General features: G+C 35.3%; 3 protein-coding genes across 3 annotated transcripts; 2 read left to right on the top strand and 1 right to left on the bottom strand.

The window, feature by feature from the left end:
* The first annotated feature begins 3,706 nt into the window (after nt 1–3,706).
* On the top strand, nt 3,707–4,604 carry LOC126721947 (uncharacterized). Its single transcript, XM_050425091.1, has 2 exons — nt 3,707–3,933; nt 4,023–4,604. Exon 2 carries the CDS (start codon nt 4,041–4,043, stop codon nt 4,602–4,604), a length of 564 nt encoding a protein of 187 aa, XP_050281048.1. The 5' UTR covers nt 3,707–3,933; nt 4,023–4,040.
* Nucleotides 4,605–9,869: 5,265 nt separating this feature from the next.
* Nucleotides 9,870–11,457, top strand: LOC126722120 (uncharacterized protein At3g28850-like). The gene has a single exon (XM_050425273.1). The coding sequence runs from the start codon at nt 10,041–10,043 to the stop codon at nt 11,187–11,189; it is 1,149 nt and encodes a 382-aa protein (XP_050281230.1). The 5' UTR covers nt 9,870–10,040; the 3' UTR covers nt 11,190–11,457.
* A 2,695-nt stretch (nt 11,458–14,152) lies between these two features.
* Nucleotides 14,153–19,747, bottom strand: LOC126721946 (nuclear pore complex protein NUP62-like). Its single transcript, XM_050425090.1, has 5 exons — nt 19,722–19,747; nt 18,926–19,184; nt 18,811–18,873; nt 17,307–18,723; nt 14,153–15,102 (listed from the first exon to the last, which is right to left on the bottom strand). The coding sequence occupies exons 1-5, from the start codon at nt 19,745–19,747 to the stop codon at nt 14,153–14,155; spliced, it is 2,715 nt and encodes a 904-aa protein (XP_050281047.1).
* Between the last annotated feature and the right edge of the window lie 2,533 nt (nt 19,748–22,280).

Genomic DNA, 22,280 nt, shown 5'->3' with positions numbered 1-22,280 from the left:
TTTAAAGGATTAAGGATTATTTTTGGAGGGCCAAGATTATTTTTGTAAATAATGCCTAGAGACATAACAAAATGTCACAACAATTTCTACATTAGTATACAAAAAATTTTAAATTAGAGGTTAAAAAAAAGCCCGTGTGAGTTGGCATACTAAATTTGGATTTATTATAAAATTGTTGCAACATTTTATCGTGTTCTTAGCATTACTCTTATTATTATTGAATTCAAATTCTTGAAATTATCAAGTCTGGTTAATATTTTTTTTTTTTTTAGGGTAGACAAAACATGCTAATTTAAATATAATTATGTTATAATTTATTTTTTCAAGTATATATATATATATATATATTTTTTTTTTAGCAAGATCACCCTGACTTGTATGTGCAGCCACCCTTGCTTGTGAGCCCCATGGGAGAATCGATTTCATAATGATTTTCGTTCGTGTTTGTACAGACTGAAGCTAAGTGCCTGTTTGGGTAAGCATTTTTCGTCACTCAATTTCCGTCACTCAATTTCCATCACTCATCACTCATCACTCATCACTCATCACTCATCACTCAATTTTTCACATCCGTTTGCCTTCATCACTCAGTTTCCATCACTCACAATTTTTCACACTATTTGGAGGGCCCACGCCTGTCACAGTGCAGCTTTTTTTTTTTTTTTTTTTTTTTTTTCACTAGCAGCTTCTTTTTTTTTTTTTTTCCTCCTGGGTTGGCTGTTCCATCTGGGTTTTTTTTTTTTTTTTTTTTCACTAAGTTTGGTGAGTCTAGGTACTAAAGAAAAAAAAAAAAAAAACAGAACAGACGAACTAGTAAAAAAAAAAAAAAAAAAAAGAAAAGAAAAGAAAAGAAGAGGTACGAACAGCCAACGCCAACCAAAAAAAAAAAAAAAAAAAAAAAAAAAAAGAAAAACAGCCAACGCCAACCCAGCAGAAAAAAAAAAAAAAAAAAAAAGGAAGAACAGCCAACGCCAACCCAGCAGAAGAAGAAAAAAAAAAAAAAAAAAAAGAACGAACAGCCAACCCAGAAAAAAAAAAAAAAAAAAAAAAAAAAAAAAAAAAAAGGTCAAAAGGTGGTCAAAAGTTGCGGCTGTGGGTCCCTCATGTGTGTTTATTTACGGAAATGCCATTGAGTTATGAGTTATGGAAACTGAAAACAGCCTTTTGTTGTTTTCAGTTTCCATAACTCATAACTCAAAAATCAGAGAATTGAGTGATGGAAACAGAGTTATCGTTTGGCCAAACAACCTTTTTGCTATGGGTCCCACCATTTTTGAGTTATGAGTTATGGAAACTGAGAATTGAGTTATGGAAATTGCTTACCCAAACAGGCTCTAAATCACCCTGACTTCCACAAGCTTCCTCCTAACTCAGAAAAATCTCAACTCCCACAATGCATATATACATGTCAGGTAAAATGCATAAAATATTTATTACAAGTAATTATTTATAAATAAAAAAAATTAAACCAAAAAAAAAAAAACAGAAATATGCATTTTAAATGTGAGTAAATAAAACTTATAGACCAGAATAAATCAAATTTCAAATTTGTTTCTAATCAAAGCTAGTTTTTTATGTTTCTCAAAAAAAAAAAAAAGATAGTTTTTTATACTATCTCCTTAAAGAAAGATTCGACCCTTCACATTCTTTTCTTCTTATGGTTTAAGTGGTTATACGGGTTCTTAACAATTCCAAATTCTTTTTGTAACAAGAGTTGACACGGTTTTATTTGTCAAATCTATACTCTTAAAGCAAACCGCATCTCAAGTGCCTTGTTACTCATTTGACATCTCTTAGTGTTTCTAACAAAAATATCCAGATTCAAATCCATCCACTCCTAGCTGCTAATATACATACATATATATATATATATATATATTTTTTTTTTTTTTTGAGTAAACACTTATTAGAATACACACGAAAATAGTAATACTAGTATTTTAAACCGAGTTTATGATACATTATATAACCAAAATATAATTACAAAAAAGTCTAATCTTTGTAGTTGTAGACTAGGGTTATAAATAACGGACACTAGATACATATAACTAATGTGGGATAAATATCTCTATTTTTTTTTTAAGTAAACAGTAATACTTATTAGAATACACACAAAAATAGTAATACTAATGTTTTGAACCCGGTTTATAATATATTATATAACCAGAGTACAATTATAAAAAAGCCTTAGAGCAACCACATCAGCATGTGTATAATCTTCTAAAATAGAAATATGTACCAATTTTACACATTTTGAGCAAAAAAACACCCACATTAGTGGGTGTAAAAATGTGTAAGTATATACATTAGCTACGGTAACTGTGTATATTTACACGGTTACTGTAGCTCGTTTATCTAATATTTTAATATTTTAATATTATCCTCATACAATATAAAAATACCTTTTTCACACTTTTTTTCTCTCTCCTCTCACTGAGCAACACCAACGCCTCTCTGGTCTCAGCTTGTCTCTCCCTATTTCATTCCTGAGCTTTTCCTCTCATCTTCTCTCTTCGTCTACTTCTTATCAGCTTTTGCTCATTCTCATCACCACGAGAAATAATGTGATCGGTTTGGGGGTTTTGCAACCCCGTGAGAAGGGTGGATCAATTGACAGACTCATCTTCTCTATTGACAGACTTTGGGGCTAATTTCTCTAAAAAGGTATGGGTTTTTCTCACTGAGATTTTAGGGTGTTTTTTGTTTTTTGGTTTCAAGCAAGATTCTTGGGAGTTTCTCTAAACTAATTTTTTTAGGGTTTCTTGGGAGTTTCTTGTTTCAAATTTTTTTCTGGTTTGGGGGTTTTTTTTAGGGATTCTTCGAAACACACCCGAAGTTATTTTTGGAATTTATTAGTATTTCAGATTTTGTGTGTATTTATATTTGATTATTTTAGAGTTCAAATAAGGATTAAATTTTATGTCTTTTGATAGGGATTAGTTTCCCCGTGTGTAGGGAGTGTTTGAAGAATTTGGAGTTTTTTAAACTTGTATTAAATTTCAATTTCTCCCCTGTTTTCGAACTACTTGAACAGGGTATATACTTAGTTATAACTACTTAGTTATATACTTACTTTTCGGATTGTTTTCCCCATGCTGATTTGGTGGAGTCTCTTATTACTTAGTTATAAACTACTTCAACCTGATGTTAAAGGTTTTACACTGATGTTAAAGGTTTTACATTGATTTTGGATGTTTCTTTGGGATATACTTAAGAAACATATACTGTTTGTTGGCCATGAAAGAACTTTCTAGTATGTCTCTGCCTGTGGAGCAATTTTAATCTAGGACTAATCTTTAATTTTTTATTTTTATTCTAAGACTAATCTTATAGGTTGCAAGCAATATAGCTAACAAGATGATGGCCTTGAAATTAGAGTGATTATTCCTTGGATCAATCACCAATCGTGGGATTTGGCCTTTAAACCCCACGTCTCCATCACTTTATATATGCTAGTAAAAAAGGAGTCAAATACTCACAAAATCCATTCCTCCTTAACATTTTACAAGACAATGAACAAGGTTTTAAGTTTTTTTACAGTAGTATTTTGATGTCCACTCCGCATTCAGACATTAATGTCCATCAATCTCCACCCCAAGTTGAAATGGGACAATCTACACCCCCCCCCCCCCCGCCCCTCCATTTGCAAAAAAAAAAAAAAAAAAAAAAAAAAAAAAATCAACTACTAAGAGAGGTCATTGGGGAAACAACTTCACCGTAGATGAAGACATTAAGCTAGTGTCGGCGTGGCTCAATGTTAGCTTAGATGTCGTGACATCGACGGACCAAAAACACACAACATTTTGGGATCGAATTTGGTCCACCTTCCACAATGACAAAAAATTTAACCGCACCAAGGATTCTTTAAACAGTCGGTGGTCAACAATTCAAAGGGAGACCAACAAGTTAAGTGGTAAAATTGAGCATAACAAGGTATTTCGACTTAACATCTAATATGTATTGTACATCAATACACTTTTAGTTTTATGATTCTCATTATTTTCAATATTTTACTTTTGTAGATTAATGATGCAAAAGCTATGTATCAAAGTAATAGCAAAAATGCATTTCAATTGGAACATTGTTGGAGAATTTTGAGGAATGAAGCTAAGTGGTTGATTCTAAGAGATAATTTGAAAGTCCACACAAGACAACTAGCCACACAATCTTGTCATACTTTTGCAAGCTCAATAAATCTAGATGAAGATAATGATGAGATGAACTCCGGTGAAACCTTGAAGAGACCCATAAGCAAGAAGGCCAAAAAGGAGAAATTAAAGAAAAGAAAGAATTGTGATGACGTGGTCCCAATACTTTCCTCCCAATTGGACGAAATCAAGGAAGAAAAGAGGAGAATGCATGAGGAGAAAAAGGAAAGTATGCACATTGCATTAGAAGAACGAAGAGAGTCAATGTGCATTGCATCCGAAGAACAAAGAGAGTTAATTCGTATCAAGGAAGAGAAGAATGAAGTAGAAAAGAGGAAAATGGAAGATGAAATTATGATGAAAGATACAAGAACCATGGATCCTGAGCAAAAAGAATATATTCGTCTATGTTGTTTGGAAATCTTGGAGAGGTTAAGGTCTAAATTTCCATCATAATTTGAATATTATTATTGACAATAGCTAATCAAGTAATTTTTTGTATAGTGCAAAGATACTAGCACATGGTTGACATAGATGATTTGATGTTAGACATCTCTTTTGTAGTATTTACTTATGTAGGGAACATGATTATGCAATCTCTAATCATGTTAGATATGTTTTTGTAGTTTTCACTTGTGTAAAGAAACAAATGCAATGTTATAAATTTTGTATTGTGCACAGACAATAGCACTTTATTATTCAATTTAATTTGTGATTCTATTCTTGTCATTCTGTTTTGGGTGAAGCGACATCTCTGTTAAAGGTGGTTGTACTTGCTGATTTTATTGGTTGTATATCTATTTTTCTACATAATTATTTGTTTCTACAGAAACTATTTTGTTTTTTTGCATATTTCTTGCTTCTGTAGTATAGGTCCGGTAATGTTGTATCTGCTTGTTTTATAGGTTTCTATGTATTGTTTTTGAATTATGCAAACGTGATTTTCTGCATAGTTCTGCATTATTGTTCTGTTGTTAGCAAATGGTTAAATACCCCTGTATATCAAATAAAATTTCTATCTTTTATCTCAAAAAAAAAAAAAAACCTTAATAAATTTCAAATTCGTGACAATGAAGTTTAATAGAGTGACAATGAAGTTTAATATTAGAATAAAATTTACAGTGTCCTTTTTGGAAACTTAGTAATATTAAACTTAGTAAATTTCAAATTCCAATGAAGGTTCACATTAAATAAAAGTAGTAATACTTAGAAATTTAGAATTCCAAATTCCTACGACTAGCCTTATAGTTGCCATAGATGCTCGATGAGATCCACTTGAAGTTGAGAATGAATTCCTCTATCTCTAATGGAATTATGATGTTCAATGAACTGCATAAGGTTACAAATGGGATTATGTGACACCGGTTCAAGTCCATTATCATCGATTGGATCATAATCGAAGTCATTTGCTCCAAGGTAAGTATGTCGCTTATCTTCAACGATCATATTATGCAATAGGCGAAAACTACATTTTCGTCCTTACATTTTCATGCGATTCCACTTTGGTCCCTAAATTTTTTTTCCACCGCTTTTAGTCCGTAAGATCAAAAAAGTGATCTCGTTTTTGTCCCTACTGTTAGTGCCCCTATAGCAAAGTCCTAGGTGGTAGACGAAACATCCTATTAGCTTACGTGGCGCTAATCTGACAGTGATGTGGCAATTAAAATATTCCTAAAAAATATTATTTTGCATTTTTATATGCCACGTCAGCATTTTAATTTTTTTTTAAAAGCCAGATCAGAAAATTTTAAAAAAAATTAAATTTAAAGAAAAACCTTAAATCTAATTAATTTAAAATTTTAATTAAAATTTTCTTTTCTTAATATTCATGTTCTTCAACTTGCTCTTCATGTTCTTCACAGACCAAACCCAGCAACCAAGAACTCAAACCCATATCAGGAGATCACAAACAAAAACAGGAAGAAAAAATTAAATTAAATACTAGTAGGAAATTTTCTTCATGTTCTTCCCAAATCCAAGAAGCAACCAAACCAATCTCTAGCAAACCCCAAATCCAAATCCAGCAACCAAACCCAATCTCCATCAAATCTAGAAAAACAAAAAATAAATCCAAGAAATAAACCCATAAACACAGCAACTAACCCAATCTCTAGCAAACCCATAAACCCAAAAATTTTCTTGGGAAACAAACACACAAAAAACCTATAAAATCAAAAAACTCCACATCCTCTCGAAAAAACAAAACCCCGTCCTCGATACCCAATTCACCGCTGGGAAGCTTGATTCGAAGGAAGCGAATTTCGTTGAAGTCTTTGAGGAGAGCAACAGAGTAGAGGAGGCGGAAGAAGACAAAGCGGGTCTCTTAGGGTTAAGGAATTGGGTAAAGAGCTGAAGGGGTTTGACAATTCCGCCAAAAACGAACCAGAAGAGGTTCAAGAACGGGTTGCAAGACTTGTCAGAGGAAGAGGAGATAGCCGGGGCGGAAAGAGAAGAAGACGAAGAGTCGTTGTTGGAGATAACGCAGTCGACCTGAACGACGATGTTGTCGACCTGAGGGACGAGGGAGTGGAAGCGGGGCAAAACGACGCAACACCGACCCAAGGCCTTGACATTGCGATCCTTTTGAAGATTAAGAGGAGTATAGAGTCGGGAAGACGGTCGAAGTGGTCGATGTGGGATTGTGGCTTTGAAAACGTCAGATCTGACATTGCAAAAAAACGTAGGTTGGTTTGTGATCTGAATTCGTTAGTAGTAGAAGTGGGTTTGGTGTAGATCTAGGAAATTATAAGCCATGTGTTTCTGTTTCTGTTTCTGCTTTTTTGTTTTATAAAATTGGTTTGTTTGCTTCTTGGATATGGGAAGAACATGAAGAAAATTTGTTGTTAGTATTTAATTTAATTTTTTCTTCTTGTTTTTGTTTGTGATCTTATGATATGGGTTTGAGTTCTTGTTGCTGGGTTTGGTTTGTGAAGAACACAAAGAGCAAGTTGAGGAACATGAATATTAAGAAAAGAAAATTTTAATTAAAATTTTAAATTAATTAGATTTAAGGTTTTTCTTTAAATTTAATTTTTTATAAATATTTTCTGATGTGGCTTTAAAAAAAAATTAAAATGCTAACATGGCATATAAAAATACCAAATAATATTTTAATTGCCACATCACTGTCACGTCAGCACCACATTAGCTAATAGGATGTTCCGTCTGCCACCTAGGACTTTGCCGTTAGGGCACTGACGGTAGGGGCAAAAACGAGATCACCTTTTTTATTTTATGGACTAAAAGCGGTGGAAAAAAAAAGTTAAGGACCAAAGTGAGAATCACATGAAAATGTGGTTTTCGCTTATGCAATATTATACATGCCATCATAATGTCCTTAAGCGTTTCAAGGTGGAAAAAACGTGCAGGCCCGCGCACAATTGCAAATCACGCTTGAAGTACTCCAAATGCACGTTCGACATCCTTCCTGGCTGCCTCTTGTGCGAAAGCAAAATGTTGTCTTTTACTATCTTATGGTGCTAGAATTGTTTTGAAAAATGTTGCCCATGATGGATATATACCATCTGCAAGATAGTACCCCATCGAATAGTCATTACCATTTATCGAGTAATGAATCAAAGAAGCACGCCCTTCAACAAGCTCAGAAAATACAAAAGACCGCTCTAGGACATTGATGTCATTGTCAGACCCTGGTAACCCAAAAAATGCATGTCATATCCAAAGGTCATATGACGCCACGATTTCCAAAATTATTGTTGGATCACGGGTATGACCAATATGTTGACCTTTCCACTTACTTGGACAATTCTTCCATTTCCAATGCATGCAGTCAATGCTCCCCAGCATTCCTAGAAATCCACAGTGTTGGCCAACCGCTAACAACCTTGCAATGTCATTGTTGTTTGGTGACCTCAAATACTTTTCAGAAAAGATTGAAACTACTGCTTTAACAAATTTTTTTAAGCTTTTTATTGCAGTGGTTTCTCCAATCCTCAAGTATTCATCCATGAAATCCGTCGACACTTCATAAGCAAGCATACTGATTGCGGCGGTCATCTTTTGAAGGGAAGACAACCCGAGTGTGTTAGCCGCATTTCTTTTTTGAACAAAGTATGGTTCAGTTGCTTCAACTCTTGAATGGATATGTAGAAAAAGAGAACGACTCATTTGAAACCTCCTTTGAAATACATTAGGAGGATACACTGGTGTTTCAGCAAAATTTGGAAAAATAAAATCAATGTCATAATGGAAATCCATTAAAAGAGAACAAAAAACGAATGGAAGAGATAATTTTGTGGAAGTGGATGGAAATTAGAGAGAAAATGGTCATATTTATAGAGCAAGAATGTGACTTGAGTTTGAATTTCAAAAATTTGACCTTTAGGTTTGAATTTACCATTGGATTTAAAGTTTAAAAAAAAAAAAATGACATTTAGGTTTGAATTTACCATTGGGTTTAAAGTTAAAAAATATGACATTTAGGTTTGAATTTACCATTTGAATTTCAAAATTATGACTGGTGGATATAGCAATAAAAATTATGACCGTTGGGTCAAAAAAAAAAATATGACCGTTGGTCGGAGACATCGATTCGGCGGCGGTCGTCAGCCCACCGGTGATGGCGGTACAATGGTCAGAGACACCAATCTGGTGGGCGGTCACCAAAGCCACTATTTTGGTAGTTTGGGCATCAGCGGCGTTTGTCAAAGCCACTATTTTAACAATCCACCCACTGGTGGGTCACTATTCGGCGGTACGGTGGGCGGCGAGACCAATCTGGCAGTGTTTGTCGGAGCCACTATTTTGCGGTTCGGCCATCGGACCTCCACCACAAGCGGCTCCATAGGTTGAGCCACCGATGTTGGTAGTTTACTTAAAATATAAGTCTAAATTAAAAAAGTATGACCATTAGGGAAAATAATAAAAAATTGATGAAAAATGAATATTTTATTGAAAAGTTTTGTAAAATAGATAAACTGATGTGGGTGTTTTGTAAAAATGATGGTATAAAATACAAAAAGTAGGTTTTTGTGTAAAATAGACGGAATCTTTTCTACGAGTTGATGTGGTTGCTTTAACATTTTTAGTTGTATTACTATAACCCATTTTTCTTATTATAAGAAATCACATGAAAAGGGAAAAACAAAAACAAAAACAAAAACCAAAAAAAAAAAAACTTTATATTTAAAAGAATTATGGAAGTTATCAATCCAAGTATGGGAAAAGTTCAATGCAATCATGATAAAATTTTGAACTTTAGAGGATATTTGGTTAGCTGAAAAAAAATGATGTTTTTTTTTGTTTTCATTTTTAGTTTTTAGTGAGACCCACGAGATAAACAACACAAAGAAGAAAGTAACAAAACTTCCTAGTCCCTAATAAAATCAAACTTAAAGTAATTCGAAATTATAAACCTAAATGTAACATAAATGTTAAAATCATTATAAACCCTCAAAAAAAATCAACCAGATTTCCATATAGTATAATTGAATTTTGCCGAAAGGAGATGGACAAATCCGCATGACAAAGCTAATAATCAACAACAATTATGCATGCTCAAGTAAAGTGGCTGCATCTTCTAAAAATAAAAATAAAAGTAAAGTGACTGTAGGACCCACCAATGAATTATGACCGTTGCAACTTGCAACGATAACCTCATTGTCTTCCACTGCATAATCTTTTTATTGCCTACGTGTCTTTTCAGTGATTTTTTAGCCTCAATCCCCACCAAACGTTTTCGAATTTTAAATGCCACCACAACTTTCTAGCCGTTTAACCTGGAAAACTCTCTCTCTCTCTCTCTCTCTCTCTCTCTCTCTCTCTCTACTTTTTTGCTCTCAGCTTCTCACTCTAATATCAGATAAGAAAACCCATTTTGAGCTTTGAATATCCCTTTGCCAGATCAGATTTTGGTAGCTCAATTTGGGGAAAATGAAGGCAATTATGAAGGGGAAGATATTGAAGAAGCTCAAATCGATTCGACCCATTGGGTATCTGAAACAAGATCGAGTTCTCCAAGTAAATGCATCAGATGGGTACGCTGACTTTCTCCCCAAGAGTCCAAGTCTCAGAGCTCAGACCGAGTTGATTTGCGAAGAAACAGAGCAGAAGCAGAGCATAGAGACAGGTGTGACAGTGGAAGAGCCTGACATTATCGATGTTGAGGAGCTTATGCGAGACCTTGAAGATGAAGAAGGTATGGATTTTGATGACGAAATCAACAACAAAGAGAACATCGGACCACCATTGGAAGCAAAAGAGACAGCTGCATACGAGAAATCGAAGCCGGAATTTCGGGAAAACAGAGCTTTGGAAGAATCGGAAATGGGAAACGGTAATTGTCAACAAACACCTTTATCGGAGATTGACATCTCGTCGTTCCGAAAGCCAGACTTGAACTCCGGTACACTCTTTGACCCAAACCTACTCGCTGCCTTTGAGCTAGCCGTGAAAGAGCATATTCGAATGAGTGAAGCAGAGAGAAGAGCCAGAATTGAGCAAGAGAATCTTGAAAAAATTGCAGAAGAAAGAGAAAAAGAAAAAGAAAAAGAAGAAGAAGAAGAGCCTCCATCGAAAACACGTCGAGTTGAGCAAGAGAACCCTCTATTAGAATTCGAAGAGAAATGCCCACCAGGAGGAAAAGACTCAGTAATTTTCTACACAACCACACTCCACGGGATAAGGAAGACATTCGAAGATTGCAATAGTATCCGCTTTCTTTTGGAGAGTTTTCGGGTGGTATTTTACGAGAAAGATGTGTCGATGCATATGGAATTTAAGGAAGAGTTGTGGAAGATTTTGGACAGTAAAGCAGCTCCTCCAAGGCTTTTTATTAAGGGGAGATATATAGGCGGAGCAGAAGAGGTTTTGGCGTTACACGAGCAAGGGAAGTTTCGGCCACTCTTCCATGGAGTTCCGATTGATCGATCTAATGGTGCATGTGAAGGGTGTGCTGGAGTTCGTTTTGTGCTTTGTTCCAAGTGCAATGGCAGCCACAGGATTGTTTCCACAGAGGGAGAGTCGAATGTGTGTCCAGAGTGTAATGAGAATGGGTTGATCGTATGCCCAATTTGCTGCTGAAGAAGCTACAAAGACTCTGATCTCCTTGTTTAGTATATTGAATCCCTGTTTATTTTGTTTTTTCTTCTTTTCTGTTGGGGTGCTCTTGTGATGAATATTCTTTCTAAAGCTAATACATACATTGTAAAATTCAAATAGATTAAATTAATCATGCTTTTGGGAGCTTTCTATGCTTCCACCTTGTTTTAATAAATGCATCGTCTGTGAAAAGTGTTGGTGCATTTTAATATTAATTGATAAATAAATTGAAATATTTATTTTTATACTATTTATTTATATTGTTTTTTGTGGTAATTGAAAATGTGTAGGAGTGTCAAATATATTGTATTACAAATAACTCCAATCTTTAGTCCTAAAAACTCCTACCATTGCAATAATAAGTACAATATTTATGAAAATAAACATGGTGATCCAACAGAAAGTGGGGAATCTGAGATGAAAAAAAAAAAAGGTTAGAAGAAGGGATAAGGCCAAGGCTTTTTAAACTTTTCTTTTCGTCTTCAACACTTGTTGCCAAGTGCGGAGCTTTCTAAACTTTTCTTTTCGTCTTCGACACTTGTTGCCAACAGGGGCGGAGCCATGTTGCTCCATGGCCTCCCTAAAATTTTAAATTTTCTCAACAGCATATATAGCAAAAATATATAGGCCCCCTCAAAAAATTATAACCGGCCCCCCATTTGTCTAGAAGACTTAAATTTTGTCTAATAGGTAAAACTTCTCCTCAAATAAAAGAATAGTTGAGCTCCCCAATAATCCAAAGATTTGTAATTAATCTAGTGGACAATAAACTACTTTCTACAAATAGAATAGATGTTAGCCCATTTCAAAACAAAGTTTTTACATTTTCCTCTTCATTCTCATTCTCAAGCTACGTGCCTTTTGCCTTTTTCTCCTCAATAGTGCTGCCAACCTCATTGTTTATTTAATATTAACAAAACAAAATTCATCTCAACATAGTCACACAAAACTGAAAACCCTCACAGCTAGTAAAAACAAATCTATCCCTTTTTTTTCCATCTCATTGCTGCTATAATAGAGTAGTGAACTTGGAAGTGTGTGAGGATGTGGGTTTGTGTTGGGCGATAATTCATTAAAATATTTTAAAAATAAATAATATGAATGATAAAGTGGATGTTGCTTTAAATAATAGTGGAATTTGTTTTTCTTTAATGTGAGTAACATCTATATAATTGAGAAAAAAAAAATTAAGGTTCTTTTTAGGTTAATTCTTGAGTCATATTAAAGATATTAGTAATTTAAAATTTAGGACACTTGTAGCAACAAATGTTTTTTTTTTTTTTTTAATGCAAAATGTTCTTCTTTAATGATTTGATGATGGTGGCTAAATTTAAGATGCCTGTAGCAACATTTAGAATTCATAATTTGATGATAATAGATTAATTTTATTCTATGAAAATTTATCGTCATGCAATATATATATATATATATATATATATATTGGATATCATGTATGTCTATAGTGAATTAGACAATTTATGGATAAATTAGAGTTGATAACTTTGTATTCAATATATTTATGAATTATGATTATTGTATAAATACTATAACTCGGCCCCCCCAAGTTAAAAATCCTGGCTACGCCCCAAGTTAAAGAGGAGAGAGAGAAAATTATTTAAAAATTATATGCACATGCTACAGTGCCCGTGCAAATATACACGGGTACTGCAACAACTTGCATTTATACATGAGTTTACACCCACTGATGTGGGTGTTTTTTTGCTCAAAATGTGTAAAATTAGTGACTTTTTTCCATTTTACACACTTATACACATTTATACATCCACTGATGTGGATGCTCTAAAAACCTTAACTTTAGAGTATCTATGTTGGTGGAGCCATAAATTTGGCTATTTGGCACTACAAAAAATTACTTTATCTATTTTATCTTTTCACTTTACAAAACACCTAACATCCATGGTTTTATTTTAGCTTTTAACATAATAAAATAATATATTAACTACAATAAACAATCAACACAACCATTATTGCATTGGGTTTGGCCTACTATTTTTCTTCTGATCTAAATACACAACTTTGCCAAAAAAAAAAAAAAATCACAAAATTGCAATTTACAAAACCCATATAAACAACCCAACATACCAAATCTGAAAACTGAAGAGAGCTGAGAGTCATTAGCTGAAAAATAGCATGCAAGGGAGAAAGAGGCAAAAAGAAAAGAAAAGAAAAACAGCGTGCAAGAGAGAAAGAGGAAAAGAGCATGCAAGGGAGAAAGAGAGTGTGAAAGTGTAATAAAATACAATTTTTTGCTATAGTGCACAGCTATAGATGGCTGTGCAATGTGGCAAGAAGCTAAAACATTTTAGCCATATATAGCACCACTATTGTCACATGCTTTTTAGTATTGGTGGTGCTAAAAAACCATATTGCTATTTTTAGCACTACCAATACAAATGCTCTTACAAATTTCATGGCTAGTTGAGCTGTCTTTAATTACAGGTCTTATAGCTATATAGGTTCTTTAATTACAGGTCTTTCCATGTGTTCAACCTCCTCTTTGGCATTAAAATCATCATCCTCCTAGTCTTCCACATAGCGAAGATTTGGATAGCGATTTTGAGGCTGATTGACCATGAGATGCTTTAACAGCATATTAAACTGCTCCTTCATTTATTGAAAAAGCACCTCTAATTATGCATCGCATGAAACTTCATTGTAGTCACACGTCATCTAATTCTACAAGCTAGTAGGCAAGGGAAAAGAGGAAAATGCCAACTCTTTTACAAAAACATTGCTATGTCACTTAAAAAAAAAATTTAAAAATGTCATTTCATCACTCCAATATTAGTCATATAGGCATTAAGATTAATAACAATTAATATCTAACCATTATAATTATTTATCCATCAATTGCAACTGTCGCCTCTGACAACGATCCCAATTTGTCCGAAATGGTTGACATAACGATTGGTATATTTACTTAATTACTTTCTCCGCGTCTTGTTGCGACTAACTCTGACAATTTTTCGATTAGCCTTATCACCGCCACCAGCACCCAGTGAGAAGCTGCTCCCTCCTAAACTATTTGAAGCCTGAAATGGAGATTGGTTCTGTGGGGTGGCTGAATTCTGTGGGGCTCCAAATTGAGGATTGCGACTAACTCTGACAATTTTTCGATTAGCCTTATCACCGCCACCAGCACCCAGTGAGAAGCTGCTCCCTCCTAAACTATTTGAAGCCTGAAATGGAGATTGGTTCTGTGGGGTGGCTGAATTCTGTGGGGCTCCAAATTGAGGATTGCGACTAACTCTGACAATTTTTCGATTAGCCTTATCACCGCCACCAGCACCCAGTGAGAAGCTGCTCCCTCCTAAACTATTTGAAGCCTGAAATGGAGATTGGTTCTGTGGGGTGGCTGAATTCTGTGGGGCTCCAAATTGAGGATTGCGACTAACTCTGACAATTTTTCGATTAGCCTTATCACCGCCACCAGCACCCAGTGAGAAGCTGCTCCCTCCTAAACTATTTGAAGCCTGAAATGGAGATTGGTTCTGTGGGGTGGCTGAATTCTGTGGGGCTCCAAATTGAGGATTGCGACTAACTCTGACAATTTTTCGATTAACCATATCACCGCGACCAGCACCCAGTGAGAAGCTGCTCCCTCCTAAACTATTTGAAGCCTGAAATGGAGATTGGTTCTGTGGTGTGACAGGAGCTTGGCCAAATACTGGAACTGTGGGCATGGAAGCTTGAATGGTATCCACTTCCATGCTGTCTTCCATATTCATTTGATCATTATTTCCCGAGGAAGATGGATTAATTGTGAAGGGGTTAGGGTTACCAAATACGGGCTGTGATGTGGGAGTAGCCATGGCTAAAGTAAATGAGAAAGTGGGACCAGATGATGCAACAATGGATGATCCAAATGCAACAGGTGCGCTGCTACGAGCAGCAGCAGAAGCTGTAGATGCTGCAAATGGAAACCCAGTTGAGGGAGATGCACCAGATGCCGCAAAGGGAAATCCAGTTGAGGATGTTGTAGAAGCAGCAACAGAAGATGTAAATGCTGCAAAAGGCGATGTAGTGGTAGGAACAGAAGTTGTAGATGATACTGGGAAGGAAAACCCAGTTGAGGGTGATGTTGTAGCAGCAACAGAAGCAGTAGATGCTGCAACGGACGACCCAATTGATGAAGATGAAGAGTTGAATGTCGAACTTGAACCAAATATTGGAGACTTTGAGGGCTGCCAAGAACCAAACAAGCTTGAAGTAGTACTACCTATGGCATTATTAGAGTTGGCATCTGCTGAGGAAGCACAAGTGCCAAGTCCAAAAGCACTTCTGCTTATAGGGTTACCAAATACAGGCTGTGATGTGGGAGTAGCCATGGGCCCCAGTGGCGACGCCACGTGCAAATCAGGGTGTTCCCAGGAACACCCTGACTTGAAAGAAAACCTGAAAAAAAAAATTACAAATTTTTTTATACTTGCTCTGTATTAGGAATACCCTCATATTATAAAAAATAAAAATAAATAAAAATTAATTGTTCTACTTTCACGCAAAAAAAAAATAAAAAAGAAGAAAGCCCAAAAAAAAAATTGGCAACTCGGCAAGCCCAACAGATTGCAGAGGCAAACCCATGTATTCTCAAAAAAAAAAAAAAAAAAAAAAAAAAAAAAAAAAAAAACAAACAAACCAAACCCCAATACAGGGCTGCAGAGCAAATCAAATCAAAACTCACTTCTAATATTCTAAATCAGAAATCCCTAAAGGCCTAAAGCAAACCTAAATAGTGAAGACAGAGCAAGCAACGCCTCAGTCCCCCTCAGAGCAACGCCTTAGACTCAAGCCAACTGCCAACAGCCGGAGTCACGGAGATCGGATCGGTCACATCGTTCGCAGCTCGCTCGTCGTCGGAGATCGGTCCAGTCCAGATCGTCCTCATCGCTCGTCGTCGCTCGCGCCTTGTGCTCGTCTGCTCTGGTGCAAGTGCTCCCTCCCTCTCTGACTCTCTTTCTATCTGAATCACTAAGTCTGAAATGAAAATTATGACCCTCTCTCTCTCTCTCTTTCTTTATTCTTTAATACTAATTTTAATACTTTGTCTTTATTTGATTCTGTGATTGGTCTTTATTTGATTCTGTGATTGGGCCACTGAATTGCTAAACTTTAACTTTATCTTTATTAATATTGGACTGATTTTTTAACTTTTTGAATTTGGATTTATCTTAATATCTTATCCGTTGGTGTTGGTGGGTGTTGCTGTTAGTGTTGGTGTGTGTATTTGTGTCGGTGAGATATTAAGGAAAAGCTAATGAGTGTTGGGCACTCTTTAAGAATTCCGTAAAAGTAAATTTTCGTGGGAAAAGAAAAAAAAAAAAATGTTTTGACAGTTTTTTCATTTCTCATAAAAGTAATGTCAAAATTTTCCTAAAATAGATAATTAAGGGTACTCGTTAGCATGACCCTTAAATTATTAATTGTCTTTTTAGTGTAATGTGTATTGTGATTGTGAAATTTTCTGATTGGCAGTTAACTCTTGTGATTGGGGAAATTTTTTTGAGGCTTGACTGGCTTGTCTATTGAGTTGAGTGGAGTGGAGTGGAGTGAAGTGGGGTGAGGGTGGGAGAGGGGGTGGATGAACACATGGGGCAGGGTAAACAATAATTAAAGCAGTGTAACGTGCACATCAGCTCATCGGATGTGTAATGTGCACATGGCTGGCTCTTTTAGAGTGCGTTTGGGAAGCGCGTTTTGCGCTTTCCAGACGCACGTTTGCGTTTCAGATTTTTTTTTTTCCCCACCGTAACTTTTTGACTTTTCTTCTGTGAATAGTACTCTCGTGTACTGTTCATGAGTCCCACAAACTACACTTTTCAGCAACTTTTTCATTAAAAATGGGTACCACGGTACTATTTACACATTTAAAAATTATTTTGCTGCAGTGTTTTTCAATTTTCAGTTTTAGTTTTTAGTTATCAGTTTTCAGCTGTATCCAAATGGATCCTTAGTGTAATGTACACGTAGATGTGTGCTAGTGCAACTAATAAACAATAATTTAATTAACCAATAATTAATTGAGAAAAACAACTAATAGAACAATGGATGATGCAACAATGGATGATCCAAATGCAACAGGTGCGCTGCTAGGAGCAGCAGTAGAAGCTGTAGATGCTGCAAATGGAAACCCAGCTGAGGGAGATGCACCAGATGCTGCAAAGGGAAATCCAGTTGAGGATGTTGTAGAAGCAGCAACAGAAGATGTAGATGCTGCAAAAGAAAACCCTGATGAAGGCGATGTAGTGGTAGGAACAGAAGTTGTAGATGATATTGGGAAGGAAAACCCAGTTGAGGGTGATGTTGTAGCAGCAACAAAAGCAGTAGATGCTGCAACGGACGACCCAATTGATGAAGATGAAGAGTTGAATGTCAAACTTGAACCAAATATTGGAGAATTTGAAGGCTGCCAAGAACCAAACAAGCTTGAAGTAGTACTACCTATGGCATTATTAGAGTTGGCATCTGTTGAAGAAGCAGAAGTGCCAAGTACAAAAGCAGCTGCTGAATTAAAAGGCTTAGCAGCAGGAGTTGACACAGCAAATGATGAACTCCCAGAAGAGAGAGCTGTATTGCCAGCCGATCCAAATGATGGGGATGGCGCAGATGAACTGAATTGAATGGGAATGCTGTTGGTAAAAGCTGCAACCCCAGCCCCAGCAGGGAATGCCTGTGCACTAAGCACAGATCCACTACCAGCGCTGAAAAGGGTAGAACCCTGAGACTGACTATTAGCAGCGGAAGACGTGGCTGCAACACTAAATCCAAAAATGCTACTTCCTGTACTTGCATTTGTAGCAGAAGTGCCAAGTCCAAAAGCAGTTGCTGAATTAAAAGGCTTAGCAGCAGGAGTTGACACAGCAAATGATGAACTCCCAGAAGAGAGAGCTGTATTGCCAGCCAATCCAAATGATGGGGATGGCGCAGATGAACTGAATTGAATGGGAATGCTGTTGGTAAAAGCTGCAACCCCAGTCCCAGCAGGGGATGCTTGTGCACTAAGTGCAGATCCACTACCAGCACTGAAAAGGGTAGAACCCTGAGACTGACTATTAGCAGCGGAAGACGTGGCTGCAGCATTAAATCCAAAAATGCTACTTCCTGTACTTGCATTTGTAGGAGAAGTGCCAAGTCCAAAAGCAGCTGCTGAATTAAAAGGCTTAGCAGCAGGAGTTGACACAGCAAATGATGAACTCCCAAAAGAGAGAGCTGTATTGCCAGCCAATCCAAATGATGGGGATGGCGCAGATGAACTGAATTGAATGGGAATGCTGTTGGTAAAAGCTGCAACCCCAGTCCCAGCAGGGGATGCCTGTGCACTAAGCGCAGATCCACTACCAGCACTGAAAAGGGTAGAACCCTGAGACTGACTATTAGCAGCGGAAGACGTGGCTGCAGCACTAAATCTAAAAATGCTACTTCCTGTACTTGCATTTGTAGCAGATGTGCCAACAAAAAGATTGCCGCTGAAATTGCCAATCCTTAGCAGCTTCTGATGCTATTCCAGAAGTAGCTGTTACTGGTGCTTCCACAACTATGGGTCCAAATTTAAAAATAGGCCCTGATGCAGCTGAGGTAGATAGACTGGTGCTGCTGGTAATGGAGGTGGCAAAGGCACTGGTGGTTGTAGTGCTGCTGCCGCTGCTGCCTGTGGAAGTAAGAGTAAACGTAGAGCTATTTGATGAATTTTGAATGGGAACATTATTAAAAAGAAGAGGTGGAATGGTTGAAGGGAAAGATGGGCTTGAAGACAGAGACCCATTATTCAAGAAAGAATTATTGGCACTGGTGTTGACGCCAATACTTGCAGTAGGTGTTGATGTTGATGCAGCAGATGAAAATGCAGTTTCTGGTGTCCTAAAAGTGACTCCCGCATTTGAATTGTTCTTATTGTCAGCTTTTTCCAATTCAGGTACTTTAGGCATAGAATCAGTTGCACCAGCCACAAAAGTTGAAAAGCTGCAGATAAAAAGCATACAAATTTAAGAAAGAAATTCACAAAGATCAATTACTCAACAAAAGACGACTAGGTCTAAATCTAAGAAGTCAAAACATTACATTTTGAACATTAGGCTTTAACTTAAATGTGAAATAAATAAAACGTCCTTAGACTGCTAAACTTTGATGCTGTTGTAAAATCACCCCACACTATTTTTTCACCAATTTAGTACATAGACTTTGGTATTGTAGCAAATAGACCTCTTCTGTCCATAAATGAATGGTAGCAGTGAATTTTACCCAGGTGAAATTGATGAATGTACATAAAAAGACCTCACAATACAAAAACATGTTGCAGAACTGTTGAAGCATATCAGGATAATTAATGTATATCAATTATCACTGGACAGAGTAACAAAAAGTAAATAATACGTCTTGTATGCCATAAGTTTCAAAAATTCAGTATAATTCCATCATAGAAATGCAGAGTCTTCACAAATTCAAAAGTAAGCCATAGCACTGATGACGTGATCATGACTATCAATACATATTAATTACCACAGAAAGAAAAACAAAGAGACCATGTAACGTATTTTATATCCCTTCAATTCCAAAGGACATTACAACTCAACTTCTCATTAAAATTATAGCTCCACATACAAACAGGTGTCTGCTACAACTCCATCTCTATATAATCTAAACAATTGATATTACAACCCTTTTTCCCTGAATTGGTAAGTTAGACATGCACCCAGGTTCTAAAACAAATAACTTGAGTTGAGCGCATTGACAAACCACTCCCATTTTTTAATTATCAAACATACAATTGTCTCTTTTTCTGATAGGTAAGAAAAAAAATTTATTGAGAAAAGACAACTTCATTAAAAGGATAAAGTAGCCAAAAAAATATGTACAAACAACAAAGGAAATAAACTTTAATTCCCTGGCCATTCCATTCTATAGCTGTGTCCTGTTCTATAACTGCTGCATCTTTTAGTTTCTTTTTTTGTGCAAATACAGACTTACTACTGAACTCAAGAATTAAACATGGATTTGACAGGTTCTATTTCCAGATTCAGAGCCATATCACACTTGCTTCAAATGCTCAAGAACCATAGGGAAATTATCACCTTAATTTCCCAGTTATTCAAAGTTATGGAAGAATTCTTAACTAACCCTGGGGAGGCAAACTTGTGATACGTTCAACATTACTTATTATATTCAGGCTACAGATGTTTTGTACTAAAATGGGTCAAAGCTAGACATAGATCTCAAAAGTCCTTGCACATACAAATTAACTAAAATTTCAACTTGTCCCCCTCAGATGGTGGAAGAACTATAATTTACATTTGTGAATCATTTTTCATCCTTGACTTAGGAGTATCCCTCCACTACTGTTCCAATATGTTCCTCTAATAGAACCCCCTTTTTATCCAAAACAACAAACACACAAAATCACACATATATAAGACAGCATCAATATATTTCAAACAAGATAACCACCCCTACCACCATCTATCACACCAAGACAGACCAAACATAACTAAATATGGAGACAATCAATAAATTCCTTTAATATATTTAGTAACAATAAATATACACTAACCTGCTAGAGCACTCCGGTTTTGGGTCCGAACTAACACCAAATTTATGTCCTGCAGATTCACTACCTAAAGATGAGGAAGCCAATGTTGAACGTATATGTTCCAAAACACAAACATGTTTTTTCACTCTAAATTATATATACTACACTAACTTGAGTCTTACACTCCTTTTGTTTTTTATTTTTCACTTTTTTTATCACATTCTTCAGGTCATTGTTGTTTAATAATACATTTTAAAATTTATTTGCTTAAATAGCAGTGCTTTGTGTTTTTCAAAAAAAAAAAAGAAAAAAAAAATTGAAAGACAATGTTGACTAAGTGGAACTTTTTTTTTTTTTTTTTTTCCAAAGATGAGTTCCATGTTTCAAACTAAACTTGTCTTTTGAAAAGATGATATATATATATATATATATATATATTTTTTTTTTTTTCCTTTTTTAATTCCATATTAGCATGACCAACTCTAGATACAACATATACTTGTCTTTTGAAGAGACGGAATTAGGCTTGACTTGTCTCTCCAATAAGAGACTTTTTGACAAGGCTATTTCCAAAAGTAATTTTTAAACAATTCTATATTACCAAGTATTGATTAAAATCGTTTCTAAAAAAAAAAAAAAAAAAAAGGAGGAAAAAGGTAAGCAGGAACCGAGAGAGAAAATGCAATGATAGTGAAGAGGAAAAGATAAGCAGGAGCAGAGAGAGAAAATGCAATTGTAGTGGAGTTACGACTGATATGAAAGCAAAAAACGAAAGGATGGAAGAAAAGAAAAGTAAGGAAAAAAAGGGAGTCAAAAGTAAATTGAGAAAGAAATAAGTTACTTTATTGAGTATATATTGAATATTCTACCAAATAATAATTTTTTTCGGAAAAAGAAATAAGTTACTTTATTTAGTATATATTGAATATTGCATGTTTTTAAGATTAATGCTGCAGCCACAAATATCACCTACATTCAGGTGTCTTTCACATGTACAGATCCTACCTCAATCTTTACTAAAATGCAATTCAGTGCATATTTTAAGGATAAAATTTAATTGCAAAATTTTATTATATATTTTGAAAATCTAATCGTTGAATTGCATATTTTTTATACTCATAATACACATGTTAAATTTGGTGTCAATCGAATATTATTTACCATATGATCTATAAGGTTATATTTTATGCATAATTTTAAAATACAAAAATTTGCAATTTAAACATTTTATTGATGACATAACGATTAATTTTTAATTTTTTAGAAATTTTGCAAACATGAAGGATATAAGAAAAAAAATATAATCTAACGGTGAATTTGTAAAAATTTACCTCTAATAAAAAAATATTGAGTAAAATTGTAACTTAAAGTTACAATTAATTTTGTAGCTAAACATTAATCTATTTTGAAAATTCGCAACAATTTCCTACATTTAAATTATTAATGAAGTGACATGAATCTTTTAATAAGAAAACTACACAACCATATTTGCTAGCTAGTATTAAGTATAATCTAAAAGAGCAAGACTTATG

The sequence above is a fragment of the Quercus robur genome, chromosome 4, assembly GCF_932294415.1.
Source record: "Quercus robur chromosome 4, dhQueRobu3.1, whole genome shotgun sequence".
In the NCBI taxonomy this organism is placed as follows: Eukaryota; Viridiplantae; Streptophyta; class Magnoliopsida; order Fagales; family Fagaceae; genus Quercus; species Quercus robur.
This window is presented reverse-complemented; position numbering and strand designations above follow the sequence as displayed.